The sequence below is a fragment of the Polyodon spathula genome, chromosome 3 (genome assembly GCF_017654505.1).
Source record: "Polyodon spathula isolate WHYD16114869_AA chromosome 3, ASM1765450v1, whole genome shotgun sequence".
NCBI lineage: Eukaryota > Metazoa > Chordata > Actinopteri > Acipenseriformes > Polyodontidae > Polyodon > Polyodon spathula.
In genome coordinates this window covers 31311365-31323547 of record NC_054536.1, presented here as the reverse complement: position 1 = coordinate 31323547, position 12183 = coordinate 31311365, and the positions used below count along the sequence as shown (strand labels likewise).

Genomic DNA, 12183 nt, shown 5'->3' with positions numbered 1-12183 from the left:
TGGGTGTATATCAGAACCAGCCCAAATTAACAGTACACATAAACATCATATTTATATTAAAAACACAATAATGCATTCTGCTAAATTAATTGTTGTCACAAAGCATGCAAGCGCCTTTGTGTTTGTCCCTCGTAGGCTGCCGTTGTTTAGCCTTAGCATACAGGAAGTAGCGCAAAAAAACGTATGGCACTCAATCACATTAGTTAAATGTAACTATTGATTTTATTTTAAAAACCCTCGGGTTGGAAATATATAAGCTGTTCCGACAAAAGAAAATGAATTAAAGAAAAGGAAAGGCAGAGCTAAGAGCTACTCAGCAAAGTGGCCAAACTGAGCATTTTTTTCAATCAAGCGGTAGACACTGGCCCTGCAAAGGGGGGAATGTCAAGTTCAGGCTCTTCTGTTGAAGATGGCCTAGTGCAGTCTGAACCAAGAGGCTGAAGGGGACCCCAGCTAGAGATGTCTGAGACTCTAATGCATGCGCTATTTATTCACAAACATCTTTTTAGATGGATCCAGCTGAATGGCCTGTAATTGATGAAAATGTCATTAAGTACTGGATTGATAAGGACCCTTCGCTTTGCCAGAATCCCAATGCGGATTTCAAAGCATCTGAACGGCAGTACAAAGGTACGGTTGGTCAGTCTTACAGTCGTGATGTGCCTGAAGACATTTTGAGTAGAGAGTTAGGTAACAGTGAAACAGTTACGAGGGAATGGTTATTGTACTCGCTTTCAGCTTGTGCCTTGTCCTGTTTCTTGTGCAGACTTTTTTCAGACAACAAGGATGCGTTAAAGTGACATAGATTAATATAATAGAATATAGAATAGATTAAAAAGGAGATCACATGGCATAACATTTAAAAAAGTTCAAAATCGATTTCTTCACAATCTTTGATGTTTGAGTGCTTTCTGCTAAGAAGTATCTTACACATTTATTATTATTATTATTATTATTATTATTATTATTATTATTATTATTATTAATACCCTAATTTTAGTTTGATCTGTACTCTGATAGAACTCTATCCAGATGCCTACATTCTTGTGAGCTTATATTATTGATAATACGACTGTTATTCGACAGTGAGAAAACGCTCCCTGTTGAAAAACCGCGTTTAAAAAAAAAAAAAAAAAGATTGTGCCTGTGCATCGAAGAGCGGGCTTGTCCTTCTGCAGTTGCCGTAGAGTAACGAGGCTGTGCAGTTTTCTGTGATGACAGGTAAACAACGTGCTGGAAAACGACATTGAGACTAGGTTTGTATTGCTGCAGCAGCTACTAATTGAAATTATATAAATCACTTCATTGAATAATACATTTCCATTGATTGTTAATAGCACACAGCATTATGCGTAACAATGCAAGTAGGGTTTTAATAGAGAATAAATTCTACTCTATCGGCGTAGGTTTATGTATTTATTTTTTACCCAGCATTCATGCAATGAAGTCAAGTGGTGCAGTTCAATTGAATGTTAAAAAAAAAAAAAACACATTGCAGTTGTGTGCAAACGGTTTTCAGTTTTAAACTAATAAAGAATATGCAGTTTAAACCAAATTTCAACGAAGTATCAACTGTTCCGCAGTTTACCAGAGCTTCATATAATGTGTAAATGTGTTTCATTTTGATAATGCACAGTACTGCATAGCAATAATATGACTAAACCAAATACAATAGAACCTGTCATATCCACTGCTGCTGATGTGATATTGATACCCTTATGATACCGGTGGTACGTGCTGATGGAAACTGATCGATGCGCATTGTATTATGCGTCTAATACAGGCAATTGCGCTGTTAGCAGGAGAGAATAGATTCAGTTTCAATTTTTTCATGCGGTCATTTCAACTACCTAGTTTAACCAAAGAATTGGGAAGACACTGTGGAAAGACCTGACTGTGGAGCTCACCGAACCTGCAGGATGTTTCCAGAATTAAACAACATTTTAAACACTAGCCCTGACAGATGTGAGCAGGTAAGCATAGTGGAAGCTTTGTGAAGTCCAGGGAGGTATGGTAAAGCATATTATAAACCCTGGAAAACCTTTGTAAACTACAGTAAATGCACAGTATAACCATGGGAAAAGCATGGGAAAACTGCAAAATGACTGTGGTAAACATTTATAAGGGTGCTCTGCTCTTGGATTTCTGTGTGTGCGTGTGTGTGTTGTGTATGGCTGAGCATGTTCTTTGGTTATTTTACCAGTTTCTTTCTATTATCAAATAGTCCATGAACACACAGAGCCCTCATAATCACATCATAATCTCACAGTACCTGAAATGTTAAAATATATTTTTAATAAAATCAAGAATTAATTGGATTACAGCCAAATGCAACCTGAAATGTCTATAGGTGTATGAAAGTTTGGTGAAGATTTGTGCAAAATTAAGGCATATTTTTAATGAGGAGCAAACTGTTCTGTGGCTTTCTCTCATGTTGAATTCTCCTCTTTTTTCTGTTTGTGTCTTTAACAAAGATAAGTCCCTACCAGTGCTTAAGTAATCTATTCCTCTCTGCCAATTACAGGGTCAGTTCATCCTGGTGTCAGACAGCAAGACAGACGGCACCTTCCTCATTCATCACTTCATCTCCTTCTACCTGAAAGGTGGGGGTGCATTAAATAAACTTGATACAAAGTAGAGGTATACAGGCAGTGGGTATCATGTCATGTTTGATTTGACCAACCTATACTTTAGTGGCTGGTGAACCAGCGTGATTCTCCAGTGCTGTAAAATGCTCTAAAACAAAAAATGGGTGGCTTATCCCATCAGGGTAAAAGTTAATCAAATCAACCTCCAAGTGAATTGCAAGCCATGTTTCAAACTGTTATTTTAACAGACACTTACTTCCTAGGAACACAGGGATGGAAGTAAGACTCTTGCAAAGCAGTTTAATCCATTCCTGGTAAACTAAGAGTTTAACAAGACACACCTGAGCTTGCCGCTCGTCAAGCTCTTATTATAACCTGAAATCTATGGAACATCTATACGATAGGAGTTTTATTTCCATCCCTGGCAACTAAGTGTTCTCGTGCTCTGTGTGCTTGTGTTTTTCAGCGGGCTGCAGGGTGTGTGTCCTAGGTCTGGTGCAGTCCTTCAGTCACTACAGTGCAGTGGGCCAGAGACTGGTGAGAAAAAGACATACATACTTGTTGAGCTTAAAAAAAGTGGTTTATTTCAACAACATTTTAAATTGTGCAGTGGAAGTACCATTTTCTGAAAGGGAAAGTTACATTAGTATTTTCTTGGCAACCATGGTGGTTGTGGTGATCTAACTAACTCCCCTGTGTGAATGTGCACTGCTGTAGATGTCTGAGCTTAGTGACTCTGTAGTGGTTAGATGCGTGGCGCTGGTTGTTGTCTGTGCTGACCCCCATATGTGGTTCCTGCTTTTTCAGGGGGTGAGTCTGTCGCAGGCTCGTGAGAAGGGCCAGCTGGTGTTCCTGGAGGGGCTGCGAGGCTCTCTGGACGTGCTGCTGCAGGACGGGCCCATCCCGGACACTGCTCAGCCTCTTGGCTTCCTCAGGTACACCCTTCTTCATTCTATCCATCTGTCTATCTGTATTTTTGATCTAGCTCTCAATCTAAATAATCTGTCTCACTGTCATCTCTTAACCCTTTGTGGTCCATTTATTCAGCGCTTGTCAGACGCGTCAGGTCCAATTTATTGTTAGACGCGCTGTTTATTTTACACACTCTGTTTAAAAAACGGAGTAAATCAGGTTTAAAAGGCACTGAATTGCAAAAGGACACTGAGTACTGTATCTCCAGCCAAGCCCCACCCCATGATCGCTGTATTTTTCACATGCCTCTTTATAGACGTGCTTACTGATAAATCCTTTCCTGATCACTCGTTTTATCACCAAACTCCTCAATAATGCAATCCAAGTCATTATTTTATTACTATAGCATCTCAAAAAGCTCTGTAAATGTCTGTGATGTTCTTTGAGCGCTGGATGCAGAAGCAGCTATCTCCTTTGTTTATCTCTGCGTTATCTCTGTGGTGCATGGGGCTATGAGATACGCCCTTTTTTGTTTTTTTCAGCTTCATTCAGCTCCTATCGGTCTCACTCAGCCATTGAAAGGTTTTCTCGGCTTTTTCCAGAGAAAAAACGACTAGAGACCTGTGCTTTACGTCTTTTTGATGATTTCGGGCAGGGTCCGACATTAGACTGGATAGAGAAAATTGTAGTGTTGGACCTGGTCCAACATGGGACCGCAAAGGGTTAATACTATCGGTGACACTGATGGATGTCGGGGAGAAGCAAGGTATACAAATACAAGCTGGAGTGTTTTTTTTTAGTGTCAGTTTACAGCTGCAATCTGGTTTCTGCTTCTATTATGCAAGGCTGATTTCCAGTCTCTAGTTGTGCAACTGTCGGAATCCAAGGAGACTGGTCACCAGAGTTGACGCTGTCTAAACTCTGTCTGGTTACATTGCACCACCATCTCCTGGTGGACACAAGACTGAACTTTACGCTAGAATTTAGTAATAATAATAATAATAATAATAATAATAATAATAATAATAATGCAAAGAAAATTATAATCTTTATACTTGCCTCAAAGTGATTTTTTTTTGTTATACTTTTTGCCTCAAAGTGATGTTTTTTTTGGTTGTATCAATGTCCACTCATCAGAACCCAGCTCAAGAGACCTTCTCAATAATTTCCAGCTATGTAGATTTTTCATTGACTCACTGACAGAGGTTCTCAAAGTTTTAAGTTTGGGGGACCCCTTTTAAAAAAAACCTAAAGGTTGCCCAAGAGTCCCCAAGAAACATCTAGCAAGATTTTCAGTTGGGAGTTTCTACTGAATATACTTTATAAAAAGGGGTCCCCCAAATTAGTCCCTGCATCCCAGTTTGAGAAGCACTGCTCTTTAAGAAATGTCGGCAGTGCTGACAGTCCTCTCTTATCCTTCTTGTGATGGTGTTTTACGTTTGTCAGATCCCCTGTCCCTGAGCTGCGGGGCCTCTTTGAGTTTGTGCAGTCGTCCCTGTCATCCACGGAGGAGGAGCGTGCTGCCTGGGGTCCACCGGTACTGATAGTGGATGACCTGAGTGTTCTGCTGAGTCTGGGAGTCAGCCCTGGGGCTGTGCTGGACTTTGTGCATTACTGTAGGGTAGCTGTGTGCACCAGGATGCAGGTGAGAGAACAGAAATACTATTTGAATTGTCTAATAAAATGTTCAGTTTATGCAGAAATGTGGAGTAACAGATTATCATTTTTCATCATTTTAGATACAAATTATATATTTATACTCATTCAGGGTAGCAAAAATCTCAGTAGCAGTGGCTTTCTATGACTTTCAGAAACACTAATATCCATAATATTTTTTCAGTACAAAAAATGATCAAGATTAAACAAATTATCAATAGTATCTCGAAAGTCTATTTTTGGTCAGACCCTAGATCGTAGTTCTTGCACAGCTAAGCTTCAGTTCCATGTGTGTGTCTTGTGTGCCCTTTCCAGGGGAACGTGGTGATGCTGGTCCACAATGAGGAGGAGCTGGAGGACGAGGGCAGTGAGCTGCTGCTGCGCTCACTCACACTTCAGAGCAGCCTGACCCTGCAGGTACAGGGTCTTGCCACTGGCTACTGCAGGGACATCCACGGACAGGTGAGACTGGGGGTGGCGTGTGGGGGTCAAGGTTGGTTCATACATCTGTCTTGCGACCACCACGACTGAAACATGAACCAGCCTTCACTGTGGTCCTGCAGGTACAGGGCCACAGAAAAGTGTTGCTCCACCACTGCGGGTTTGTGATGCTTAAGGGTAGGCAATGGCCCTATTTTCATCAGTTTCAGTGTCATCTTGACAAGAACAGTTGCTGAAGAACAAATACACTGCCCAGTCGTTCTGCTTTCGTAGTAAAATAGAAGCATTTGGCGTGCCAATGCACTTGAAGTACTTCTTATTAAAAATAATTGCCTATTTTTGACAATTCAGGCATATCAAGATATTTAGCAAGCAATATTGAGTTAGCTAAATCAAATGTCCCACCTCCAAGCACCATGAACCAGCAATGGTGTTTGAAAAGTATTTGAACCAATGTACAGCAAGAGGTTACACACTACTGCTGGGAGACTCCTGGCCTGTTCCTGCTGAGCTGCCAGGGATGTGGGGTATGCTGATAGATGATCTGCATCATGTCACAGAGCTCGTTTCTCCAAGCGGTTAGAGACTTCCTGAAATATATTATACCCAATAAATAATCAAGCAAACTGCAAGATTTACAGTGCAGCATTCCCAGATATTCAAAAAAAGAAAAATGTAGTTTTCTTAACAATATCAAGAGCCGATTGCTCTGTACTCTGAGCTCTACAAGCTAACTGTAATCGGGAGAATTTGGGTAAGCTTTTGAAATGCCAAACTCCTGTTACCTGGAAATACTTTAAAGAAATAACACTTTATTTCCCCATACACCTAAACTGTTAACCAATACACAAACACCATCAATATCCCAATTAACTTCTGTCCGCAGTCCTTAACAAACATGAGTTAGTCTCGTGGCAGGGCTGAAGCCCTGCTGCTGTACATAGTGTGTGTGAGGGAATGCAAGTTTGGCAGGGATGGGTTTAAATCTATCCCTGGAGCAATCGCTGGTGTGGCCATTCCTTAATTAGTTAATTGATGCTAATTGGGGGGTGGCCTCATGTATAAAAGGAGCTAGAAAATCTTTAGTTACTCTTATTTTGGCCTTTGTGCCGTGCTTATTTTGTTCCTGTTTTTGAGTTTGTTTTTATTTAATAAATGTGCACACCAGCACTTAAACTGCAGCTTTCTGTCTCTGGGTGTAATTCCTGCCGGTAGCCAGCCTGGGCCGTGATGCTGTCCTGTCACAGTCATATATACAGATGCACTAACATTAAATAGTATTGGTAGAAGAGACCAGAGGTACTTTCAGTAAGCAGAGCCCTCTCTCTTAGCACCCTGTAACATATGTTGGCATTATTGAACGGTCTCTTAGAGGCGAGCAGTTTTGTAAAAGCAGGCAATACATCTCTGTGTATTAAAAAAGGTGCTTTAAGCGAGTTTTGCATTTTTGTATAATTTAAGTGTAATTACTACTGCTGTATTTTGTAATAAAGTTACTAACACTTGTTATGGTTTAGCATCTTGAGGCACGAGTCAGATTTTTCAAGTTACAAATAGTCCATGTTTCCTTTTCTAATACAATTGTCACTTTAAAAAAAATACTATAGTTTTAAAAAGCTACTGTTACGTAGCTCTCTCGGAGTGCAAGTTGTTCAGTAGAAAGCACCACGTAACGCTCTGCAGCGCTCTGCCTGTTGAACACACCCTAGCTCTGTCAATACAAAAAATGTACACATGATGTCTCTCTTTTTACCAGGAAATAAATAATTTATTGTCAGCACCAGTGGCCATCATGTTGACTGTCAAGTAGTGTGTTTTTCATGCCATGCGTGACTTTTATGACCCAGCGCTCTGATTTACATACTGGTATATTGAAGACATACTGTATAGACATATATTTTAACACAGAGAAGACATAAATACCAAGTACTGATGAAAGTGTCTCTCTTTTAATCTCTCTTGCTGTTACTGCGGGTGATGGATGACAATGACGGCGGTGCACAACTTGGATCCACAAACAGGTAAGTGATCACATTTTTGTTTTATATGTCCAAAGTATTTCTCTTTTCTTTCCAAGGTTTACACATAAAGAGTTATATGATATTAATTAGGCACTATCACATACCAGCTTTGTGACAAAGAAGCAATCACTGACCAGCAGAACGTAAGAGCTTAAAAAATGTACCGTAGTATCCAGACTACTGATCCTTTCTTCATTGCTCATTTCTTAGAGTTCACAGGTTAGTTTGCATGCTCTATTGTTGGGCTCTCTGCAAGGCCACGATATACTTCACAGTATCATTTTTGCAGAATTGAACACAGTATTCTACATGCCGTCTCACCAGTGCATTACACAACCTCAACATTTGATCAGTCTACCTTTGTTCAGTTCAGGTGTGGTTGCTGTTAGCCCTGTTTGTCACTGCAGCGAGGTGTGTGCTGATAGCCCTGTCTGTCACTGCAGTGAGGTCTGTGTGCTTTTAGCCCTGAATGTCACTGCAGCGAGGTGCGTGCTGTTAGCCCTCTGTGTCACTGCAGCGAGGTGCGTGCTGTTAGCCCTCTGTGTCACTGCAGCGAGGTGCGTGCTGTTAGCCCTCTCTGTCACTGCAGTGAGGTCTGTGCTATTAGCCCTGTCTGTCACTGCAGTGAGGTGTGTGTTGTCACTGTTGCAGATGGAGCTGAGATGGAGGGGAGGCAGTCAGGGTCGGCCTGGGAGAGACCAGGTCAAGCTGTTCCAGTACAAGGTCCAGGACAAGGGTGTGTCTTTCTTCGCTCGGGGCACCTCCAGTGCAGTGCTGTGAGAGCAAGAGCAGGGCCTCATGCAGCACCCCTTGGAGAAAGCGCACCCTGCTAGGCAGCTGTGGAAAGACAACCTACTGACTGACACCTCCTCCAATCAAATACCTGCTTCATCCTTATTTAACTCTACAGACATGGCACAAAACACCAATTATAAATGCTTGACCTAATTGAGCCTAAACGGATGCTTTTTTACCATACAGGTGTCGGAAATATTGACTGGCATGAGATTCAGTGTGATATAAGTCTTGGCAGTGGTCATTGCAGAAACCCATTTGGGGGTAAAATGAAGAACAAATATCCCACATAGTCCTTCCACATTGGTTGTAAATAAATAACTGTGCCTGTACACTTTCTTATTAAATTATTTGCCTAATTTTGAAGAGGTGATACTACCAGGTATCTTGGATACTAAGATATCATAAGTGGGGTTAACGGGCAGTACGTGTCTGTTTTTTGAAAAAATGGTTAACAGTCTGGTGTTTTGAGACTGCTTTGTATATATTTGTAGAATGGACTATTAGCACGCTGGGTAAAACAGGTAACATGCAGCAGGAATGGTTGAATACTTCTTTGAGTCACTAGTGCTACCTTTATTTGCCTTTAATTCCACACCTACAGCAAAAAGTTTTGCATCCCCTACAATTTTAAGATTGAGACTAATTTAGATATTTTATTTAACATTATGTAATAAGAAACTACAAAAGTATATCACAAAAGTCTGCCAGAAGCCAAACAATATTCAGTATTTCACCATAGATTTCAAAATGTCCATTTTTTTTTTTATTGTTGTCAGTTTTTCATTAAGTATATCAAAAACTACAATGCGGTATGCAAGTCATTATGTTAATGTAACATTATTCAGCAGGTTTCATATGACTTCACAAAACAAAATTTGTTAATTCTATGGGGTGACTTTTGACCATTGCTGTATATCTGTAAAAGTTACCAGAGCAGAGCCTTCCCACTGCAGTGCCCGCCTACTGTACCAACTGTCATAATCACACCCTGTGAGAAATAAGCAAGTGCAGGTTAAATGGACACCTTGGGATTGTACTGTTTAAAAAACAGACACAACGTAACTTTTCTGGATTAAAACAAGTTTTAAAAATAAATACCAATATAATAAAATAATACAAATATACTGTGTGTGTGTGTCTCTCTCTCTCTCTCTCTCTCTCTCTCTCTCTCTCTCTCTCTCTCTCTCTCTCTCTCTCTCTCTCTCTCTCTCTCTCTCTCTCTCTCTCTCTATATATATATATATATACACACACACACATATATAAGAAGACTTTGTTGTTTGATGGTTTATGTTCAAATACAAGCCTAAATAAATAATGATTATGGAGTTTTCAAATATAATCAGTTCTGATACACTTATTTAATATCCCCAGTACCTGCATACATGTTCGTACATGCAGTATTAAAATATGGCTCTCTTCTGTGTTTTAATGTATCAAGATAACTGCTTAACCACTTTTGACGAAACTTGGTACGGACATTTTTTACCACCAGTTATTGAGTGCATCAGAATCTGAGGAGGGTACCTGTAAATCCAAACACTGTCACAAGTATATACGGGCTGTAGGTCATGGTGCTCCTCTTTCTGATGGCTCAAATTGTGTATTTACAGTTGTGCCGGAGATGTATGTTACTGACATAATTGCTTGTTTGTTTTTCTAGTCTCTATTTATAATCGGACGCAGCTGAGGACCGCTTGTGTGTAGTGACAACCCTTTCTAGTGTTAACCAGTCCAGGTTTCATTCCCAGCAGATACATGTGCTTTATTAAACCAATATTGCTTTCCAGGGCACATAAAATCAGGTGTTGCAGGCTTGTGGGGCAGTAGAAACTGCTAGAAGCTTCTTCAGTGGCTCTGTGAGAAAAGGTAGCATTAAATAGTAAGTAGCTTTAAATTGCCTTGTTGTTGATTTTGTTTTACTGGGCTCTTACTTTCCTGTCATGTTTCCATTCATGCTGAGTGTTGTTTAATTCATTTTTCGTACGCCCTGTGTTAAGGGGCTTTGATAAAGGGCTTTGACCTGAGTTCAGGAGCAGCTCTTGAGTTGTAGTTGACATTCTCTCTTTCTCTATAGTCTAAGTAGTGAATCGAGTTTCCTTTTGAATTGCTGCCATATCAGAAGCCAGGTTACTTGATGGATTATAAACTTGTACACGTGCCAGTAAACTCCCCTATGTTGATCCCTCTGGAGCTTGTCTGCTAGTGAGAACCATAGGAACTACACAGTTTGCTGTGCACATCTGTGTACAACAGGTAATCATTGTGTTACATCCATTTTTAAAAAATATGAACACCATCTTTAATCAGCTCCACTCTTCAGTATGTTTAGCATTATGAGATGTGGTAAATACTGTATGGCTGCAGGAAAACGAAAATGTACCATAAAATAAGCAAAGTCGCACGAGTGGATCTACAGAAGATACGATTCACATGGAAAAATAATGAGACAATAGACAAATTCATGCTATTGTAATTCCATTAAAGGGGAAACAACTTCAATTTTTGGGCAAAATACCTGTGCAGCAGCAATTACAATCCCACCTGACGCACTTAGGGCCTCATTCACTAAACCTTAGAAGTAGAAATAAGGTGTGTGTTATTTCTACAAGTAAGGTGGTATTAACTCAGGTGGATGCCCCTTGCTCAGGTGTGCGTTATGGAATTAATTAGCATACCTTATATAGGAGGCTGTGTGATCCAGCGGTTGTAACCAGGAGGTCCCTGGTTCAAATCCCAGCTCAGCCACTGACTCATTGTGTGACCCTGAGCAAGTCACTTAATCTTCTTGTGCTCTGTCTTTCGGGTGACACATTGTTGTAAGTGACTCTGCAGCTGATGCATAGTTCACACACCCTAGTCTTGTATCTTGTAAAGAGCTTTGTGATGGTGGTCCTCTATGAAAAGCGCTGTATAAAAATAAAGATTATTATTATTATTATTATTATACTATAGCACACACTTTATCTGATAAGGCGAGTCATAAGGAAACTACGCCATACAGGGCCCACAACCTATAAAGCAAAGAACTGAGGTAGAGGAAGTGTAGGGAAGTTTAGGAGAGACAGGTTTTGCAAGAATTTTCATTGTAAAAACAAAAATAAGTCGGAAATGTCAGAATCTGGCAAGCTGGATTCCTCTTTCCTCATATAAAGATAGTATTGTGATGATGCTTAGTGGTACTAAGCATCAGTGGTACTCCAGCAGTGGTACTTTGAAGGCGGCACACTTTAAAGCATAAGAGCCTTTAATGAATGAGAACCTTAAAGTCTTAAGTGAGTGCTGTGTTCCAGTGGAATGCTGAAGTTATGCAGAATGCAGTACCTGTCTTTTCCCAGAAGGGTGCACCACTCACTTAGCAGCCCTGAAATCTAAAGCATCAGTACTGCTATCTCACCAGTAGAGAGCAGTAAAGACAGTTTTCTTGGCAGGGGTTCTTTCAACACATAACAGTATGATTTTTGACATAATGTATGTGTGATTTGGACAAAAAAATAAAACCTACATTTTTTTTTTTTTGTCATTAAACACAAAAATATCAAGTTTTTATTAAAACGTTTTGGCAATACTATTAAATCGAACCTTTTCTAGAAAATGTTTCAATAAATATGTACTAAATAACTATTTAAATGCCTGTATTCTATTAGAAATGTAAGATACACAAGAGGAAAGCAATTTTCCCATGAAGAATGGGCAAAAATTTCACCATCCTACTGTGCAAAGCTAGTCCAAAAAGACTCAGTGTAGTGATTGTTGCAAAAGGTGCT

At 40.0% G+C, this 12183-nt stretch overlaps 1 protein-coding gene across 1 annotated transcript; it reads left to right on the top strand.

The window, feature by feature from the left end:
- The first annotated feature begins 1177 nt into the window (after nucleotides 1-1177).
- elp6 (elongator acetyltransferase complex subunit 6) lies at nucleotides 1178-9522 on the top strand. The gene is made up of 8 exons (XM_041245033.1): nucleotides 1178-1256; nucleotides 1855-1973; nucleotides 2525-2603; nucleotides 3055-3125; nucleotides 3396-3523; nucleotides 4947-5145; nucleotides 5472-5618; nucleotides 8270-9522. Exons 2-8 carry the CDS (start codon nucleotides 1920-1922, stop codon nucleotides 8396-8398), a joined length of 807 nt encoding a protein of 268 aa, XP_041100967.1. The 5' UTR covers nucleotides 1178-1256; nucleotides 1855-1919; the 3' UTR covers nucleotides 8399-9522.
- Nucleotides 9523-12183: the final 2661 nt, after the last annotated feature.